Below are 22,623 nucleotides of genomic sequence, written 5' to 3' on the forward strand. Positions count from 1 at the left end.
CTGCACGAAAGTTGCTGCTTTAAGAGTCCATTTTAAAAAATGTGCGTAATATTTACATACAAAGTGCATTCTTATTCTTTAAAAACAAACATAAATGTTTTCTTTTAATTTTAACAGCTAGTTGGCCACAAAAAAAAACACCTTTAACTAATATTTATATTTGTTGTGAACATTTCTTGTACATTTTATAAATATATTTGACTTAAAGATACCGGTACTGAAAATACACACAAAAATGTCTTTCTTTGTTAGCATATTGTAACATTACCTCCCTCACATTTATGCAATTGTTTTAGAATTGGTGTATTTTTAAGAAAAAATTACTTGCATAATTAGTTTTATAAATTAAACGGTTTGCTTTTAGAAAACCAAAAGTAGCAGTGGCACCTAAGCTTTTCAAGCCGCGTCGCCAGGTGAAAAAATATTTTTCATTTCTCTTCTAGTTTTCGAGATCTGAGTGTGACAGAGGGACATTTTGCACAAACCTATTAGCGGCTTTTCCCCTTATGGGGACAGCTAAAAATGAGTTTTTGCCTTTGTTCTTTGATAGTTGTTTCAGTTTTATTTGTCCATACGTATTTTAATGTTTTCATTTGTTTTCTCAAACTTTTGTAGTTATTTTTTTTGTATCAAAAATAGTTTTCTAAAAGTAACATTGAAGTTATCAAAGCCTTTTATCTACAATGCAGTAGTTCAGTTAAATGTAGTTCAGTTAAATGTGGAGAAAGTTGTAAGACATCCAAAGAAGTGCAGCAAGGATGAATGCTCTCCCCAGCTCTTTTGAACACATTTCTAAATCACATTCTAATTGCAATTCTAAAATGATTTATTCCTAGCTTAACTATAAATGGGCGACCTATTCCCAATCTCGGGTTTGCAGATGATATAGACCTCAGTGGATAAAATGTAGGCCAAGATCTTTAAAACTAGATGCTGCAGCTAGAACAGTTGGCATGGAAATAGTACTAAAAAAAAGCAAAGTAGTGCCTATTAGTTTGTGGTGGAGAGATGTTGCATACAGTTGAATGGCCTAACATTGGAAGTTGACTTATTTAAATACCTAGGGTGAAACATAACAAGAAATAAAATGGCATCTGCCATCATGAGGAAATAGGGAGCTGAAAAATTTGGCAGACATTGTAAGATAAAACTCACTTTTAAAAGTTATCCTTGAAGGGGCATGGACAGAGCACAAAGAAATGTTTGTTGAAAGGAAACTTGGCTGGACATTGTGAAAGAATAGACTGGACTTTCTTCTGATCATCTGCTAAGAACAGCTACTGACTGGGAAGAGTGGAGGGATTCGGTATCCAGAACTGTTACAGCGCCACTACCATAAAAGTCTAGAGACAGATGATGATGATGAAAAGTGACACCCTTTAACAGTGCAAACATATCTTTTATGTTTTCTTTGGCTTGCTCAGATCTCACTATTTGATTTCTTCCATCATATGGGTAGAAAAAGCAAATTTTCTGGTTTAATATAATTAAACACAAGATTATTCCTTAGTCAAACTTAAGTACCTTGGTACTGTCTTTGACGATAAATTAAATTTCACTGCAAACATTGGTAATAACAAAAAAGAACAACAAGGATTAAGAATAGTAAAGGAAATGTTCTTTAGTGTAAACAAAAAAGTTATGTCAATGTTTTGCCAAGGTCACATCTGCAGTAATTTAAGTTTCAACATCTCCTGGTTTGAAAATCTGAACATTAAAAATAAACTTAGTAAAAACCTAAATGCAGCTTTTAAGAATTAACTATGACCAACTTAATAAACAAATTCTTAAGAAAACTATTTTTAAAAACTCTCTTTTGTTCCCTTAGCAATGAACTCATTAAATAAAATCCAACTTTCTTTCCAACTTATGTTTTATTATGATAATATAAAAAATGTCCCCAAGGATAATAATGATAATTACTTTTATAAAAAAAAAATAATTTTTTTGAATCACTATATATCTTCTACCATTTCTTTCTTCACAGGTTTAACCTTAAAATAATTGTATGAGTACGTCACAATTATCCAACTTCAGGATATCTACAGAAACACATAACATTTTTTAACAGAAAGATTCAAATCCATATGTGTGTATCAAATAAAATAGCAATAACATTATCAAAAATTTAAAAAAAAAGACATGTTGCAATCCTAATAGTTATTATTACATGAATATAGAAATGTAGGCCTACATATAAATAATATCATAGAAACATAATTTTGATAAATAAGTGTAAAATGACAACAAATAGAGAAATCAAGTATTAATGCATAGACCGATGACTTGTTAAATACAAATACTCTTGTGACCTAATATTTGAGTAATAAATGGCTAAGTTTTAACAGCACCACGTTAAAATTATTGTCTCTAGTATAGTACTCCTGACTTTTTTTAAAAATGTTAATACTTCCATGGTATATTCTTTGAGTAACATTGCAACAAATAAACATTACAAAATACATTTCAAATTTCATGGAAATCAAATCATTGAATAAAAACCTACATCAAGAAATAAGAATTTATGAACAGCTTAGATTAATAAATAGTATGCTAATACTCATATACCAATTTTACAATGAAAGTAAATACCATACTCAAGATATATTTCTTATAATTAACTTCTCAATAAGTTCTATAACATAAATTTACTTTCTAACCAATTTAATTTCTGAATTAATAATTTAAAAAATACAACTATCTTTTAGATACAATCTTAGAGAATTTCAAATCTACTTAAAAGATGTTTTGAATCCAGAAATATTTACATTTAAAGCATGTCATACAAAATATTGGACAGATATTATATGTACGTTACAACTTATAATAATGAGTGGTTATGCTTGCCCTGGATGTGGCAAAATATGTAGGTCAGAGTGGGGGGTGCATAGCCACAGGAAATACAGCATTCCTCATTTAACTTTGGACTCAAAAGACAAGGCTAATGAGAAGTGGTGTATGGGGCGGTTGAGTGGTAAAACACTTAGATTCTGTACTGAGGAGTCTTGAGTGAAGACTGGGATTTAATTCAGGATTTATAGGATGACCCTGAAGCCACCCAACTCCAATCATCATTGAAAAAGTAAAGGCAATTGTACTGGTCACACGTCAGAACCAGAAAAACAGATGAATTTCATCTGTTACCATAGAGCAGAAAGTCTGAAAGGGTACTTTTACTTCATTTACGATAAATAATGAAAGAGTTGAAGAAAATAGATAATTCTTCCAATGGATATTTTAAAGCCAAATTGGTTTAGCCTGTTTAGTGCAACTATTTCACTACCACATTTATTTATTTTTTAATTCCTATAATGTTTGCAGATCTATAAAAAGTTTTCAAGCATTTGACAGATATGATATAATATCCTTTTCATAAATTAAATGATAGTCTCTAAATTATAACCTTTTATATATCTATTTGTTGCTAAACTATTCCTATTTTTAGATGAAGTAATTTAAATGTTGAGATAATAAGACAAATAAAATTCACTGTTTTTTGTCATTAAGTCCATTCAAACATTTTGTAAGATGAAGTTTTATTTTAAATTCAATATGTGTCTTCAACTTATGCAAAATGAAAAGTCAAAGCATTACGTTGGCTTTTTCAGACAGGCAAAGTAGAAAACAACTTTATCAAATCCTACAAAACAGTTTCACTATTTCCTATGAAACTGCAGCTTATAAATCAAGTTCTAGTCATGTGAATCCTTCTCACTAGTCATTAATCTTATCATTGTTTTATTCCTTCTTTTAGACAACATAATATGTAACACCTTCTGAATGGGTAATTTCCCTACCTAGAAATATTATTCTTAGAAACTTATGTTAATAATAAATACTTAAATCAAAATTTCAACCTGCAATAGTTCTAGTCATTCTATAGAATGTCAGACTTCATGCTTAGCAGGTTTAATATATATATATATATATATATATATATATATATATATAAACTAGTTTCTCATACATTTAATTAGCAAAATAAAAGAAAAAGACATAACTGTTATAATATTGTTGATGTTTTTCTAAACACAATGTTACCTCATTTCAGTATAGCGTGAGTGTAATGAAGTCATATTACTATGATTTTTTCTTTTGATTATAAATATTATTACAAAAAGGATAACTATGACAGCAACTAGAGCTCCAATGACTGCATAAAGTACTTTCTCATGTTTTTCTCCTGTAATGTATGAAAAGATAAAGGCTATTAATTTATCTCAACATACAGATCAATTTTTTTTTCACCACAACAATAATAAGGGGCTTGGCTTCTGAATTGAAGAGTCTTGGGCTGGAATCTTGGTAAAGACACCCTGGTTTAACTTTCAACCATAAAAATAGAAGACCTTTTCATCATTTGTCCCATAATTGTAGAAAGGTCCTTTACTTTACTTAATTTAAAATACAATGAAAATGATTGGAATAAAATTGAGACAATATTTAGAATTTAGTTTATAATTTATAAATCTGTAATGCTCCTCATTTCATGCAATTATTTAGTTATAAACATACAATATTTATATTATAATTAATTTAAAATAAAAAGGAAACAAAGCAAAAAGGTTTAAATTAAATAACACAAGGGATAAGCTGTATTTTAACCCTACTGTGGAGCCAAGGGTCATATAGACTACAGCATGTGCTAGTACAAATACAAATTTGTACTAATGCTCCTTCTTCCCAAGTGCTATTAGAGCATGGAATGGGTTGCTTGAGACAGAGAGGAAAACCAGTTACTTAACAGAATTGAAGTAATTGATAAACATGCATGAATATATTGACCAAGCAATGTATGTAGGGCATAATCATCTTCTTTTTAGAAGTAACATCTGTATTTTATTAGATAAGATAAGAAGATAGAACATTGAATATATTGTTGTTTTTTTTTTAATTGGTTAATCTCAAACATTAACCTTCTATGTATTTTCAAGTTACATATTTTTGCTGTTTCTGTGAAAATAAACTTTTGTCATCAAATTTATTTTTTTGAAGGGAGAGAACTTTATTAAAAGTTTTTTTTTTTTTGTTTGATTGTGAAAAACAAGGCAGTGAATTTAATGCAATAAGTAAACTTATTGGAGATGCTAATCATGATAAGAATGCCAATCAGACCCATGATAACCTACTGACCAATACCAAAAAATGCAAACTAAAACTTAATGGCCATATCACAAGGTCCTCTGTGCTCACAGAGATTTCTTTCAATGAACAGTTACAGGAAAAGAAGAAGAGGCAGATAATGAAAATGATGGAAAGACAACATAAAAGACAGAGGAATGGAGGAAGACAGTCGACAGTTGATATGTGGTGCCCCAACTGGGCAACAAATTAAAGTAAAAGGTTATGCATTTTGGTATAATGTCACTTTGTGTCAGATAATCAAAGTGATCACTTCAAAGTCAATTTTGATTATATAACGGACAGAAAAAAACTTGATTACTTTAAACAGCCAGCATGTAAATTTTAATATAGACTTCTTGGTACCAGTATTACCAGTATTAGTTTACGGTTACGTGACTAGATAGGCATATAGATCTAATAATCTAATATTCTGCCCTAAAGTAAAAGGTAGTAGATTTAGATTTAAGATCTAGTAAGTCCTTAACTAAATCTAATTCTATGCTGCAGATGCATTTCATGGTAGATTCTAGATCTAGAATCTATTCTAAATAGTAAATCTAGTCATAACGCATGCGCATGCATGTTAATCCCTTAAGTTAAGTCGTCTAGATCTAGATTTATTTTATTTAATAGGTCTCAAGTCTAGATATAGACTCTAATATATATATTATATCATACTAGATCTAAATCTAGTAGTAGCCTATGCCTATATTTAAACTATATTATAATAAAACTAGTCTAGAGAGATCTAGAATCTAGATCTATCTCTAGATTCTAAGCATTCTAGATTATCTAGATATCTATTCTAAGTCTAGACCTAATCTACTAATACTACTATCTAGATTAGATCTCTTAGTAGTGTTAGAGTACTTAGAGATTCGTCCTCTGTATTTATGATAGGCTTAAGTATTATATGGCTGCTGCCAGTGCTGGCATGAGTTGAAGAACATATATAAGATTTATGATATCAAGAAGTACAGCTCATATAATAGATCTATTAAATTAATAAAAGTCTAGATTTACTAGACCTAGATCTATAGCTCTATAACTTCTAGTATAACTAATAACTAAACAGATCTAGATTTGTCTAGATCTAGCTAGCTCTAAATTGATTCACGTGTGTACGTTCTAGAGTGAAGACTGAATAATCCAGTTTGTGCCGAATATCGCGAGCTTAAAAGAAATAAAAGCTTCTTTTCATTGGTCGAAAAAAATGTTAACATGTATAATTTTTTTTTTTTTAAATCTAAATCTAGAAAAAAAAACAACGAATATTTTCTCCTTTAGATTCTATGTGTGATTAAATATTACTAGATATAGATATATTTTTTTAGTGTGCACATTAAAAAATCAGACACACACACACACATACACTATTTGATTACGAAAAGTCTGCATTGGGCCCATACGGGTAAAACTTCACTATTCCAGTTAGGGCACTTAGGGATTTCCCCATTAGAACCCTATTTATTTATTTTTTTAAATCTTAATATTACTTACATAAAGGATTTAACGCAAAATTTAGCTTTAAGACAATTAACACTAAATTTTAAAACATCATAATATTGTTTTTTATTTTATAATAAAGATTTCATCATGTTGGTTCTGGCGTGATTGGGGAAATCCCACACCGGCACGAAAGCGGAAAGACGTTAACGGCCCAATAACTAAAATCCCACACCGATCCATTAACGTTTTTATAGGGGCGAGTGTGAGTAGGGTAATCTACCCAATGAAACCTTATTACCCCACACGACCCCAGAATGGTTTCGATATGGCTTTGTTTATAGGGAAAGCAGTGATTTTTTTCTAGTACCACAGCAGGGTTTAAGAAGTGGTTGTTTTTTTTTTTTTGGGGGGGGGGGGGGGGATTTAGGTTAAATGAATGTATAAAAAGGTGGACATATTTTTGTGTCATTTAATAAGACTATAATGATTATTTTTAGCTCTACTTTAATGTAGACTCTATTGGCTCCTCTATTATTAATTAAATCTTTATATCAAAATTATAGAACCAGATGTTAAACAATAAATAGCAAAAATAACAGGAAACCTATAATTGTCAAATGGTTTATGCATTAAAAGGTTGCCACAGGAAGTTTATTTACACATTGCTTTCTAGAAGTTTAAAATTTTTAAACTTATCAAAGAATGAAAGAGAGTTAATTAGAAAAAAAAAAAAGAGAAAAATGCTTTCTCCACTTCAAAAGTTTCTATATATAGGGGAAACAAGTTTGGTTTGGGATCCATAAATCAATCTAATTCAAAGGTGTCAGGTTCAATGTTAAATGTACTTTCTTCTTCTTCTATAATACAGACGTTACTTCAAAAAAGAAGATGATTACGTCCTACGCGTCATGCATTTAGTTATGCATAATAACCAATGACTTAAATTCAGCCAAGTCACTGGTTTTCCTGGCTAGCTCAGGCAACCCATTCCATGCTCTAATAGCACTAGGGAAGAAGGAGTGTTTGTACAAATTTGTCCTAGCATATGGTACTAGGAATGTGCCTTTATCTTTGTGTCTTTCAGAGTATTTTATTAAATTTTTTTTTTGTATTTGAAGATTATGGTTCAGTGTTTTATGTATGATTGCTACTTTACTTTTGAGCCTTCTGTCCTGAAGGCTTTCTAAATTTAGTGATTTTACTAAAGGTGTTACTCTAGTCAAATGTGAATATTCGTTTGTTATGAATCTCACTCACTAGCGGATCCAGAACTTTGGAGGGGGGGGGCGATTTTTTTCCAAACCCTAAACCTAACGCCCAGTAAAAGCATATATATATATGAGAATTTAAAAAAGCAGCATTTCTCAACCTTCGGCGAAAAAGTGGGGCAACGCTATAAGGTTCCCTAGTGGGGTTTGGGGCAAAGCCTCGACGACAAAAGCGTTTTCTTGCATTCTTCACTGCAGAAACGCATTCTCCTGACATATACAGCTCATCATTCATCAATGAAGTTCGGGGCGAAGCCCCGACGCCAAAAGCGTTTTCTTGCATTCTTCACTGCAGAAACGCATTCTCCTGACATCTAAAGCTTATTATTCATCAATAGAGTTCGGGGCGAAGCCCCGACGACAAAAGCATTTTCTTCTATTCTTCACTACAGAAACGCATTCTCCTGACATCTACAGCTTATTATTCATCAATAAAGTTCGGGGCGAAGCCCCGACGCTAAAAGCATTTTCTTGTATTCTTTACTGCAGAAACGCATTCTCCTGACATCTACGCTTATTATTCATCAATGGAATTCGGGGCGAAGCCCCGACGACAAAAGCGTTTTCTTGCATTCTTCACTGCAGAAACGCATTTTCCTGACATCTACAGCTCATTATTCATCAATGGAGTTCGGGGCGAAGTCCGAAAGGACAAAAGCGTTTTCTTGCATTCTTCATTGCAGAAACGCATTCTCCTGACATATACAGCTCATCATTCATCAATGAAGTTCGGGGCGAAGCCCCAACGCCAAAAGCGTTTTCTGGCATTTTTCACTGCAGAAACGCATTCTCCTGACCTAAAGCTCATTATTCATAATATTAAAAAAAAAGGACCTTTTGAATAATATTGTACTTGAAAGATATTCTAATATGAATGTATAGGCCCTTAAAACATTGCAAATAAAACCGATTTGTTCCTTGAAAAGATAAGATACCCCACATATTTAGATTTTGTGTTTGAGGATCGCCGCCGAAAAAAAAATATTCGATAAATAATATTCAATAACATTGTAGTATAAGTTGTGAGTTATAGTCCCAAATTTATTTAACTAGAAAAATATCCGATTGAGTAAAGGTTGGGAAAAGGCGACTATAAATGTATTTTTTTCGGTTTAGAACTCATCTCAATCATGATTCTTATACTGAAAAATAAATTTCGTTTGAATTCTAACTTTTCCAATGCAAAGTCTTTCTTAAAATAATTATGATAAATTCATGTGAAATTACATAAACTCTGGAAATGGGAGGGGTGGTATAATGAAAACGATTAATCCTCGCTCCTTTTTATAATTTCTGCTAAAGATTGCATTTGGCATTAAAGAATAAAAAAAAAAAAAAGTAGGGCGACTCGATATAAGAATTTAATTTATAGTATATATAAATTATATTAGTGGCAGATTTTTTACATTTTGTAATTTCCAAACTATAATACTAAAAGAAAAAGTATTGGTTTGTCCGATGGGGGAAATGCAATTGCATATATCGCCCTTCCCACCTGGTGCAACCTTTTTTTCATTTAAATTTACTAATGATACAATTTGAGATTAGAGTATGGTACGACATAATATACAATGGGTTCACATATCAATACGTAGTTTATATTATATAGATATTCAACTAATTTTGTTCACAAACTATGATTTCTCCATAAAAGTAGGACCGCCCCCCCCCACTCAAATGGTTTAGGTGGGAAGGGCAGTAGAGGTATTCGCCCCCCCCCCCCCCCAACCCCAAACGGTAAACAGGGAACGACATAATATAAAGATCGGTTAAAATATCAATAACAAGTTTTAATCATATAGATATTTAATTGATTCTGTTAGCAAGCTGTGATTTCTACAAATAAATTGGACCGCCCCCCCCCCACTCGAAAGTGTATGGGGAGGGGGGCGGGATTGATACCATTATATTGCCCCCTCCCGACACCACCAAATCGGTCAACATACTAGAGGAGGGGGCGAAATAATAAAAAAATAGGTTGAAATATAAATAATTAGTATATATTATTAACATAAGTAATAAATTTGTATACAAATTGTGTGAATTCCATACTAAAATTCGTCCGCCCCCCCCCCCCTTCGGGGGGTCGGCCGAGTGGGGGGGGGGGGCGATCGCCAGTTTCTTAATGTTTTCTTGAGTTGATGGGTCCCAAACGGAGGATGCATATTCTATTATTGGCCTAACGTGTACCAAGGTTAAATAACATTTTAGTTTTATGTTCTTATTTGATTTATAGAAATTTCTTTTAATAAATCCTAATGCTTTGTTTGGTTTTTTTTTTTGTAGTTTCATCAATATGTGGATTCCATGACAGTTTTTCATTTATTATAACACCTAGGTATTTTGCGTTTTTAGTCTGTGTTACTGGTTTGCCATGAATAAGATAAGTGGAATTAATTTGTTTTAGTTTTTTTGTTACTCTTAAAAACTGACATTTTTCTGGGTGGAAAGACATGCTCCAATTTGATTCCCATTTCTGTAATTCATCTAATTCTCTTTGTAAAATATCTGTGTCTTTTTTTGTTTTTATTGTTCTATATATTATGCAATCGTCTGCAAATAATCTGACTTTTGTTCCTGAAGTATTGCAATTTGGTAAATCATTTATGTAAATTAAAAATAGTAGTGGACCCAAGACTGTTCCTTGAGGTACACCTGAGTTTACTGTTATCGGTGTTGATTTATAGCCATTTATTATTACAGTTTGTTCTCTCCCTATCAGAAAATCTTTAATCCACTGATGCAGTGGACCATTAATGCCGAAATATTTTAATTTTTTAAGCAAACTATGGTGGTGAACTTTGTCGAAAGCCTTAGAAAAATCTAGTAAGATAGCATCTATTTGTTCACTATTATCTAAACCTTTTGAAAAATCATCAATTAGTTCTATTAGTTGTGTTTCACATGATCTATATTTCCTAAAGCCATGTTGGTATGGTGTGAGGACATTATGTTTACTTTGATGAATTTATTATTCAATTTGGATTATATGTATTTTACCCTTTGATATCTAGCGTGTTCAATCTTGTATTATTTCAACTTGTAAATGAAAATTTTTTGGTAACAAAGATTTTGTTATCTCTTCAACTAAACTATTTTCTCAGGCAAGACATTAAACATTAATTTGGGTCATCAGAAATGCCTGATCTGGAAACCACTGCGCAGTTCATCTCAGATATAGGATTACTGATCTGAACCCTCTGACATGAAAAATGAAAATGATGAAGAAGAAGAACCACCTAATACTAATGTAGCAATAATTAATGACAATATGATATTTATGATTAATCAAAATAACTGGACATTTGAATTAAAATTAAAAAAAAAATTTACCTTTATTTTCTTCCTCCATATTATTAGTGTAAATAAAATCTCCACACTGTGGTAAGCCTGCGGGAAGTTTGGGATGTAACTCTTTGGCTTCATTGAACAATAAAGCCATACCATCTGCATTGTGTAATTCTATATGGCAATGCATTATCCACAATCCAGGATTAGTTGCCTTAAATCGAACAATTACATATCTAAAAAGAAGTAATTTAAAAATATTAAATGAGGAAATATTTTTATTCATTTTTTTTAAAGCCATTTAAAGATTTCATATAAATAAATATATTTCTATGTACAAAATGAGATGCTGTAGTAAAACCAGAAAGAATTCTAAATGGAAATTGATTATTATCAAATTATCATATTCCACTACATTAAGAAAACTACACAATAGTTAATTAAAATAATAATTCAAAGTTTAAATGGTAGCCTACAATTTAAATAACACAATTCCTTTAATCTAGTATTTTACAGAATTTTCATCAAATGTAGAAATTATAATGTATTTAAAAATAGAAATGCATTAAACTTGTCATGCAAGTTTATCAATGATTTAAACTGTATAAAGTCTTAGATTTTTCTGATTAGTTAAGGCATGAGCTAATTTCATGCTTGAATAGTATTTGGAAAGCAAATATTTAAAATGAATTTGTCACTGCATAAAGGAAATAGATTTTTATTTCTTAGTATTATGTAAAGTTATGTTTTTCTATTTTCATTAGAGATGTATTTTTTTTTTAAACTTTATGTATTATTGTTACTAAACTATTTGACGTCTTCTCAGACTACTGATAGTTTTACAAATATTGTTACTCTTGTTACATACTCACTTGTTAAAAGCATTTTGTAAATTTGTTAAAATAGTTTTTTAAAAATTATTTTCTTTTTAAAATCCTGTCTTAATCTTAATCTAAAATCTTAATCACAGGTTTATATATATATATGGTTCCTAATTCTAGGAATAATTTGTAAAAATGTCTTTTCTTCCCTAGTGCTATTAGAGCATGAAACAGGTTGCCTGAATCAACCAGATAAACATTGACTTTGTATAGTCCTAATCTTTTATTAACATGGATCTACACTACATTAACACATAATTGTTGTTTGGAAATCATTATAGTTTATTTTGAATATCTGTAGTTTGTAAAATTAATAGGAAATATTGTTTTTAATTTTATTTTGTCATTAATCTACTAATTAGGACTTTTTCTCTTTTCTTTTCTAGAAGACTTTTTCATAATTAGTGCCTAGTTAAACAGTCTTATTATATATATTATTATTATTAACATATTAAAATATTTCACAGTCTGCCTAAAAATGAAATACTAGAAACCTTACCCTCCTGTAGGAACAACAACTGTGTCTTTTATTGGAGGATGATTGAGTTGAAGACCTGGAATGTTATTACCTCCCCATGAATGGTTTGTCCAAGTAGCAGAATTACAAAAACTTTTCTCTCTGTCAAGATCTCCTCTACAGTCTACATCTAAATTTTCTTTAGAATATTGCCCTAAAATGGAATATAAATAAATTTATTACAATAATTTTTTTAAGAATTTAAAAAATGTGAAGTTAAGTTTTTGAACATTATTAGAAGAATAAAACTGTCTTTTACTATGATACATCAATCAATTGCCAACAAAGATTTCAGTTAGTCTCACCAGTGACATTGTCATATTCTGGATATCCAATCTTGAGTACATGGAAATTATGACCATGTAAGTGCATTGGGTGCGCCCAGCCTTTACCTTGTCCCATGTTCAAAAGAACTAGTTGGTAGACTTTATTATACTAGTGAAAAAAAATGTTCTTACAATTTCATACATATTTACAGCATATTAAAAAATAGTCTAAATATCATAGTTTACTAGAAGGGTTTCATAGATAAGACATAGGCCTATAATAGGCCTACAGACAAATATTTTTTTGTAATTTGGAAATAGTTATTCTGTTTTTTTGATAAATCATAAATGTTTAAATATTTTCTAATCAGCAATTTTTTTAAAGGAACCAAAACTATTGAATTTTAATACTGTATAGGCCTAACATTATGTTTAGTATTACAAGATGAACCCATGAAAAGCAAGTAGTTTCTAAAGGATTGGAATAAAAATAAAATGTGTCTGAGCTACTAACCTGGAGTTCTAGGGAGTAGGTACATTTACATATTCTGTCTTCACCACATTCATCTGGCTTACAAAATGTTTTGACTTCATTCCACTGTGTCAAAGCAGAAACATGAGGCATCTGCAGAAAATATATTGGATTGGCTTAAATATGAAACAAATGCAAAAATAAAAGTTTCAATTTATTGTACAATAAGGTCTTTATTCAAATAGGTGATTTAGTCACTGTCATTCAGTTAACATGAACTCACTTTATCACCATTAGCTAGTGTTTATCACATGAACTCACTGTATCACTGTTAGCTAGTGTTTATCACTTGAACTCACTTTATCACCATTAGCTAGAGTTTAAATTATCACATTTTAGTTTATGTTTAGTTTATAAAATTCAATTTGAAAATTTTTTGCCTATGTTACAAAATTTTGGTTAAGTTTGTTTTGTTGATGTAGTATTTATGAGCTTAACATAACTAATTAATACGATGTGGGAAAGATCTATCAATTGTCTAAGCACTTGATTTAGAAATTTAAAAAAAATGAAAATACCACATACAACTTTGTAAAATTCTATTGCAAATAAGTCTGAAACATATCATTTAAGGATTGTTGGCGATATTCTAAATTAATATAAATTTTGTAAAATACTGGGATTTATCCAGGAGGTATGGTTGATTAAAAAAATGTGATTTTGAAATGGGCAAAGTAATTGTAAATATATACATATTTATAACAGATTTTTTATTAAATTATATAAATTTTTACTATTTTAGCTATGAATGGACCTTATTTTTAATAACTTAGCTGTATAACATTTAGCTCTTGAGCTATAAAGGGGAAGTAACCCTTGAGGGATTATGGGCACGACAAGGCCTAAATTGTGCCAATGTGCCAAAAACACATAATATCAAATATCGAATACCTGATTTAAATGAATGTTTGTTCTTGATTTTTTTCACAATGTGAACTAATTGCTCAAATTTGATCATTTGTATTCTAATTTTCAATTATGTGAAACATCTTAAACTCCTAATTCATATCCAGATCTAGAAATGAAGAAATTATTTTGACAATCTCTTACTTGGATCTAAATCTAATCTAAATTATTGTGACAATCACATAGCTGTAGGCCTATAGCTAAAACTTTGTACTGATTGTGGTCTAGTCTGAGAGTGATAATGTTGAATTGTCATTAGTGCATATTGTAAGTCAGTAAAGTTATTTACTATATAAAATTCACTCTTTTCATAATAATCATAATATATTTTATTTATAAACTCACCACAAAATGTCTTCCATTGGCAGAACCAGGTGTTTCATTTTTTCCAGGGAAAGCAAAGTTCAGAAAGATGTCAGCTATGTTATTTTCATCTGTTTTTACTCCTGGTACACTTATGCTTTCCGCTGACTTAAATTTATTTAAATTAATACAATTCACATTTTCTCCTTCTGGATAGTAAAGAAATGGGCAGTTGGCAACAAGACATCTATAAAAGTCAAAGAAATGATTTATTAAAGCAGTTTAAAGTTAAATGTACATCAGTAGAAATTTCAAATGAATGGATGGAATGATTGTTTCCCAATAATTTACTAGTAATGCCTCCAGATGAAAGAAAATTAAAACTTTTTTCCTTAACCAGCTGGGGGGAGGACACCATAAACTCCTCCTCCACCCCCTTCTGTGTCAAGCATTTTCCTGCATTCCTAACTTCTAAAATGTATTCTCCTGGCATTATCTACATTGCACTATTTCCCCTTGTACAAATAATGCATGCAACATAAAGTTAAATCAAATAATACTGAAATGCTAGAGATATTCAAGGAAGTAGAGCATTATGTTTGTTAAGGTCTTGATCATTTTGAAGGAGACCTGTTTTGTTCATGCAAAAAGAGAAAAAAAAGATAGTTTACTCTAGGGAAATTTGATCATTCTAACAGAAGAATCATGGGTAGAATGTACAAATGAAAGAATATTTTGAATCAATCTTGTAAAAATATGCCTCTCACAAAAGTAATATGAAAGTTCTTATTTAAAAGATGAAACGATCTCACTTAATTTAATACTATAATGGCAATAATACAAATTTATATAGACCTTTACTTTACGTTTAGCTTAGTCAATCAATCTTTTAGCCAATTAAAATTTTGAAACAAGGAAACACATTTCTTATAAAAATAACAACAATGTGTAGTCTCTAGATCTGATGGCCAAAGCACAAATATATTTTTTTAAATAAATTTATTCTGTAGCAATTATTTCAATGGAGTTTTTTTAGTCTGCTTTCAATTTGTTTTATCAATTATTAATTGAGTTCATAATTATACTTTTATAATTTTCTTTTGTGCTAAGTGTTACCTGTCATTCTTTGTACAATTTTTTCTGGATGTATTGGGATCAAAATCTGGAGAATTTGCATATTTAAATATAGCCAAAGCAATGTGATTACTGACATTGACTTCTAGAGTTTCTGCCCTTATCCAATAATTGTTGACAGTTTGGTTTGCATCTACCACAAAGTCAAATCTTTCTCCTGGGTTGATTATAAAGGATTCCACTTCTACTGGATGTACTTCATTACTAGAAAGACATTTTAGATTGCTATTATTTCATTCACCTTATTTTAAAAATCAATTGGAACATATTTTAACTAGACCTATTTGAGAATATTGACATCACACAGATAAATTATTTTTAAGTTTGTTGTATATCATGCGCTTTAAATGAGACAATCTTTTAGAATGCATTTATAAAATTACAAAGGCATCACAAAATTTATCACAATTTCTTCAGTTTCTTGTTTTCTTTTTTTTTTATTTTTGGTAAAATTAAATCAGTCCTTTAAGTATTGGTTTAATAAATATTCCATTTAATAAATGATAGGCTTACCAATAATTTTTACAGTTTTGTTCTCAACATTTGGAATGTAAAAAAATGTATTGCTTAAATTATCTACATAAACATTATTTCCACTCAACTTTTTCTTTATTAAAGGCTTACCATAATATGTAGTGTTTTACAAATAAAATATATTTGTGATGTACTAATTTGTACACATTAACTTGATACAACTTACCCATCAGTAGCCACAACCCTGAGCATATGTTCATCAATTGAAACTCTAAATGGATAAAGATTGCCTGCTCCTATAACTCTGAATCTAGTGAGAAGATATTTATAGTTGCTGTTGAAACTGGACTCTGGATGAATTTCAAAGTTTTAAAATAGTTCAAATGACAGAAAAATATCATTTTAATTGGTACCGTGTAAATAAAAAAAAATTTTAGCTTTTGTGCTTATAGCATACTCAGAGCGCTATGGTCCAATCTCGTTTGTGGACCTGTGGGGGGAGGGGGGATCTGGGAGTTGATTCCGTGCTGCCCCCTTCTTAGGTAGCCAAGCCATGCCAAGTTCAAGCGTACTTAGCCTCTCTACCACACATAAATAGAATTACAAAAATGAGTGATTAGCCAGAGTCCTAGGGTAGCAGAGTAAAAGTTCCCCTTTCAGACTTATAGTTCAGATGATGTTAAGGTCATTTAAGTCCTAAGGTAGGCTACAGTATTTCCCTTGGAAGAGCAGACTCAGATGTAGCTTATATAATATATATCAGTATTTTCACCATCGGTCATCAAATAAATTAGTTCTATTTTCATTAGGGGTGCACCGGATAGTCCCTCCGGCTCCGGCTTCTGCCGAATATCCGGCATTTTTTACTATCCGGTGCTATTCGGCTCCGGTCGGATATCACTACCGGATAGTAAACCGGATAGTAAAAAGTACATAATTTAATATGCATAAAGTGGACCTAGTTCCATTACTGTCTGTTATAGAATGTATTAATGTTTATATGAAAACAAAATAATGTGCTTAAAAATAGAGCCATTATGAATATGCACCAAACATCGTTTATTATAAAGACAAGGCGTGTTAATAACTTAATATACATAGAGATGAAACTTTACATCATAAATGCGCTTTACATACAGAGCAGCAATGGCTGGCACTTTTTTCAATTTGTCTTGACCTTTGAGTAGGTTAGTTAACATGTTAAAATGCAACATTCCTTGACTACGTCATGCTGACCAGACGTCTGTCTAGCTGTTCGGGTATATCTCCAGAGATAGAGATGAACAACTCCCACCCCCTTTTATTTCTTTAGTCCATCACATTGAGTTTTTTATGGGTTGGTAACCACAAGTTAAATACGATGGACGTAGGTTTAATGTCAGCGTATTGACACTCTCTAGTGGTCACACCTTTCGAGGGAACTGAGTTTGTTTACTTAGTAGTTAATCTTTATTAGGGGGGGGGGGCTGGACTACAAGAGCCACACCTCTAATGTAACCAGGTATATTTCTAGATGAACAACTCCCTTCCCCTTTTATTTGTTTAGCCCATCACATTGAGTTCATTGATTGACAGGTGACCCCAAGTCAGATACGATGGACGTAGGTTTAATGTCAGCGTATTGACACTCTCTAGTGGTCACACCTTTCGAGGGAACTGAGTTTGTTTACTTAGTAGTTAATCTTTATTAGGGGGGGGGGGCTGGACTACAAGAGCCACACCTCTAATGTAACCAGGTATATTTCTAGATGAACAACTCCCTTCCCCTTTTATTTGTTTAGCCCATCACATTGAGTTCATTGATTGACAGGTGACCCCAAGTCAGATACGATGGACGTAAGCACTCTCTAGAGGTCAATCGAGGGAACTAGGTTTGTTATTGGGGGGGGGTGGACTAGACTTTACATTATAAATTCGTATTACATACATAGCAGCGATGTCTGGCACATTTTAAATGCTTGTCTTGACCTTTGAGTGGTCTTGTAAACACGTAATATTCCTTAAATACGTCACGCTGATAATCTGTCTAGATGTGCGAATATATCTCCAGAGGTAGAGATGAGCACCCCCACCTCCTTTTGTTTGTTTAGTCCATAACATTGAGTTCACGGATAGGCAGCTGACCACATTAAGCGAGATGTCAACGTGTTGACACTTTCTAGAGGTCCATCTTATGAGGGAACTGAGTTTGTTTACTTGGAGTAGAATTTTTATTAGGGGCGGGACTACAAGCCAAATCTCTATAAGGTTAATCTGGTATGAGTTTGTTTATTATGAGATAGGTTGTCAATCAAGGGTCTGTACCACAAACCAAATTGTTAAGACATATTGACACTGTCTAGAGGTCACTAGATGATGACACTAAGTTTGTTTACTTGAAGAGAAATGTCAATTAGAGCGCTGAACTACAGGACACACCCCTACAAGTATTTTGTTACACAAGCCACGGGTATAAAAGTGGCTTGCAAGGGCATTTAGTAAATTAAATAATAATAATAATGGCTGATAAAATGTCATCACTTATATGGCGTTACTTTAATGTCAAAACAATGGACAACTCTAAAGCAGTTTGCAATGCTTGTAAAATAGTAATGTCACGTGGTAAACCAGCAAACCTAAAGACTTCTCAACCACCACTACGATTAGTCATCTACGCTCGAAACACCCAGACGTATTCAACGAAATGACTGCATTGAAATCAGCATCAAGTAATATCACTGCCTGTGCCAGTACGTCTACGAGCTCCAGTGATTCGTCAAGCCTCACACACAAGCAGCAACCAGGGATTAAAGAGGTCTTAGACAAAGCTAAATTGTGGGATATTAATAGTGATAATGCTAAACGCATTCACTTGGCCTTAGCAAAGATGATTGCAACTGACATGGAACCTTACCAAGTAGTTGAGAAGCCTGGATTTATTGGACTTTTAAAAGTACTGGAGAAAAGATACACTGTGCCTAGTCGCAAATATTTTACAGAACGTGTTATTCCAGATATCTACGACAATATTTCCTCAAAGCTTCGTGAAATGCTATCTGATGCTAAAAGCATCGCTTTCTCAACGAACACTTGGACAGCTGATAATAGCACCGAATCATATTTTGGTTTAACTGCCCATTGGTTGAATGAGTCATTTGACCGAAGCAGCTATGTTTTGCATTGTACAAAATTTAATGGCCAGCATACGGCTGCAAATTTGCTGTACTTAAGATATTTACTAAGCCATTATCTGTATTAGATACAAACCAGAAGCGGTTTGTGGCCTTTAAAACACGAGCCTAATGACAAGTTGATGGTGTCAAATACATGAACACAAACATCTACCCACTATAGGCTACAACTTAGATTGTACTTAAGAAAGATTTACGCTATAAAACCAAGAGTGAACTTTACCTTTGAAAGATTTACATTAGTTACATATATGTTTATATATTCAGCATGAGTTATCCCACATTCTACTTTACAATACATACGCACACACCATCTCATGTTACAAAGATTAGTTTATGATAAGCATATCTGTAAAAAAAATGCTGTTCATTTTAATTTATCAATCAGTGATAGAGTTTAAAGTAAGAAAGTAAATAACAAAATAATATGAATATAGGTATGTTATATAGAAGATTTGCAAAAACTTCAGTAAAACGAGCTGTTTGAGTCATGTAGGTATCCGGCTCCGGCTCCGGCCGAATATCTAATTGTACTATCCGGTTATATCCGGCTCCGGCCGGATAAAAAAAAAGTACTATCCGGTGCACCCCTAATTTTCATTAATTCTGTTTTTCTATGGGTTTTAAGTGAAGGCTTTTTTGCGTGTGTTATGGGTAATGTAAGAAGTCTTTAGTTGTTTCTTTCAGAAGTCATTTCATGCTAAATCTGTTCTGTATACCATTCAAAGTAAAATGCATTGCCTGGGCTTCTGAACAGTTATGGGAAGAACTTCTGTTTCCTATGAGTTTTTGAAAGTATTGAAATATTATAGACCTGGTTGTCCGAAAAGTTACTTTGCAGTGAGAAAATGTTTGATTTAATTTTATTAAAATGTATAAGCACATATTTTTAACACATATGCTACACTTAGCAATCTACAGGAAAGCCCAGAATATGGTAGTTCTATTGGTGTTATTTTCTTATATAGGGGGAGTTTCTACCAATCCAACAAAACTTATCTAAACGTTCTTCACTGCACAGCGACATTTTGGACACCCAATATAAATCTATTTATCTAGTTCACAATACTTCTACACTTACCTGTAAGATTTAAACTGCTTCACATTGTATACAGTCAATGGAGCCTCAGTGGAAGAACCATCCGGTTTAAAATATCTTCCTTTCCCATTGATTAGTCCTGACTGAAACTTAAACATACTGAAATAAACGAGAAAATAACTTATGAACCTGTAAAGCTGGCTAAGAAAAAATAACTTTTAACTTAAATATGTGTTGTTGTTTTTTTAATTAGGTGAAGATCTCATTTTTGGAATCATTTCTTGTCCATTTTATTTTTTTATATTAAAAAAGTTATCCCACTAACAAACTTTAGCCTGCAAATCATAGTCAGTGCTGGGTTAATCTATTGGTAACATCAGCTATAGCTTAGGAACCGCCCCCCCCCCAAGCGAATATATTCAATTATGCAAAGGAAGAATTACATGGCAAAACCATTATGGACGTAGCCCGAGAGGGTGGGTTTATATCTCAAACAGTTTAGGGCCTTAGGAGTCTAAATCCACCCTGACTGTAGTATGCATACATTTTTTCTAAAAAAAAGTTTGTCCTGTTTGTGTGTGTGTACGCTTTGATATTATGCATTGTGTGGCTATGGTTTGTGACATCTATTACCAGTGCATTGTGTGGCTATGGTTTGTGACATCTATTACCACAGCATTGTGTGGCTAGGGTTTGTGACAACTATTACCAGTGCATTGTGTGGCTATGGTTTGTGACATCTATTACCAGTGCATTGTGTGGCTATGGTTTGTGACATCTATTACCAGTGCATTGTGTGGCTATGGTTTGTGACATCTATTACCAGTGCATTGTGTGGCTATGGTTTGTGACATCTATTACCAGTGCATTGTGTGGCTATGGTTTGTGACATCTATTACCAGTGCATTGTGTGGCTATGGTTTGTGACATCTATTACCAGTGCATTGTGTGGCTATGGTTTGTGACATCTATTACCAGTGCATTGTGTGGCTATGGTTTGTGACATCTATTACCAGTGCATAGTGTTTTTGGTTTCCTTAACAAAAGGATAAATTAAGAAAGTCCTTTTTCTTCCAATATTTAGATATTTCCACAATATTTTTGTTTCTACTATTTTCTTCCCTTGCATGTGTTGCAACCCACGTGATGTCATCGATAGGATGCCTTTTTTTTTCTTTTTGTAAATTAAATCAGAATAAAGCTAATAATGTTTCTTACGTAGTGTAAAAGTACATCGAAGAATAAAGAATATATATATATATACATTACATCATGGGCGTAGCCAGGGGGGGGGGTTGGGGGGAGTCGGAATTTAGTGACTGATTTTTTGCTTTGATTTTGTTTATTTTAGGTCAGATTTTAATACTAAACCATCCCTTGCCCCAGCACAACCAAAGGGGTTTTGAGTTTAAAACCCCCTACCAGGGGGTTTGATTTTAAAACCCCTACCAGAGGGGTTCGAGTTTAAAAACCCCACTAGGGGTTTTGAGTTTAAAACCCCCTACCAGGGGTTTTCAGTTTTAAGCCCCCTACCTGGGGTTTTTGCAGTTAACTCCCCCTCTTCTATAAAACAAAACAAAAAAAAAAATGCAACGAAAATACCCTAATGCCAAGAGCACAGTTAAGGAAGATTTTGATTTTAAAACCCCGTCTAAAATTTACGATAACCCCCCTCTTCAATATAAAAAAAAGCTAATTACGCACTCAAAAATAAATAAAAACAAAGCAAATTTTACACTAAAAATGTTATAAGTGTAGTCTAAGGGGTTTTGAGTTTAAACTCCTCTCCAGTGGAGTTTGAAGCTAAAAAGTACCTCTTCAATATAAATAAAAGAAAATTACTCACTCTAAGATCTGTGAGCGTAGTCAAAGGGGTTTTGAGTTTAAACCCCCCGCCAGGGGGATTTGAGGATAAAAAATACATCTTCAGTGTAAGAAAAAAAGCAAATTACGCACTCAAAATGCTATGAGCGTTGCCGAAAGGGGTTTTGAGTTTAAACCCCCATTCAGAGGGGTTTGGTGCTAAAAATACATCTTCAATATAAAAAAAAAGCAAATTACACACTAAAATTATTTGAGCGTAGCCAAGCCAATAGGGGGTTTTAAGTTTAAACCCTTCTTCTACAGATGGCTTTTTTTTAAGTTTAAAACCCCTCCAGATGGTTTTGAGTCTAAGATCCCCCTACAGAGAATTTTGAGGTGGAAAACCCCCAACAGAAGATTTTGACGATAAAACTTCTCTTTTCGATATAAAATCTAAAGCAAACTACAG

The 22,623-nt window shown here is 32.3% G+C and overlaps 1 protein-coding gene across 1 annotated transcript in view; it reads right to left on the reverse strand.

Moving 5' to 3' along the window:
- Positions 1 to 1,603: 1,603 nt before the first annotated feature.
- Positions 1,604 to 22,623, reverse strand: part of LOC106070466 (uncharacterized) — a 36,753-nt gene continuing 15,733 nt past the window's right edge. Inside the window, exons 6-14 of the mRNA XM_056027305.1 lie at positions 20,394 to 20,510; positions 16,369 to 16,452; positions 15,651 to 15,872; positions 14,577 to 14,781; positions 13,308 to 13,418; positions 12,833 to 12,962; positions 12,510 to 12,681; positions 11,175 to 11,365; positions 1,604 to 4,183 (exon numbers count right to left, since the gene is read on the reverse strand). Coding sequence (XP_055883280.1) covers positions 4,038 to 4,183; positions 11,175 to 11,365; positions 12,510 to 12,681; positions 12,833 to 12,962; positions 13,308 to 13,418; positions 14,577 to 14,781; positions 15,651 to 15,872; positions 16,369 to 16,452; positions 20,394 to 20,510 — 1,378 coding nt within the window. The 3' untranslated portion in view covers positions 1,604 to 4,037. The remainder of the gene's footprint in view (positions 4,184 to 11,174; positions 11,366 to 12,509; positions 12,682 to 12,832; positions 12,963 to 13,307; positions 13,419 to 14,576; positions 14,782 to 15,650; positions 15,873 to 16,368; positions 16,453 to 20,393; positions 20,511 to 22,623) is intronic.

The sequence above is a fragment of the Biomphalaria glabrata genome, chromosome 4, assembly GCF_947242115.1.
Source record: "Biomphalaria glabrata chromosome 4, xgBioGlab47.1, whole genome shotgun sequence".
Classification (NCBI taxonomy): Eukaryota; Metazoa; Mollusca; class Gastropoda; family Planorbidae; genus Biomphalaria; species Biomphalaria glabrata.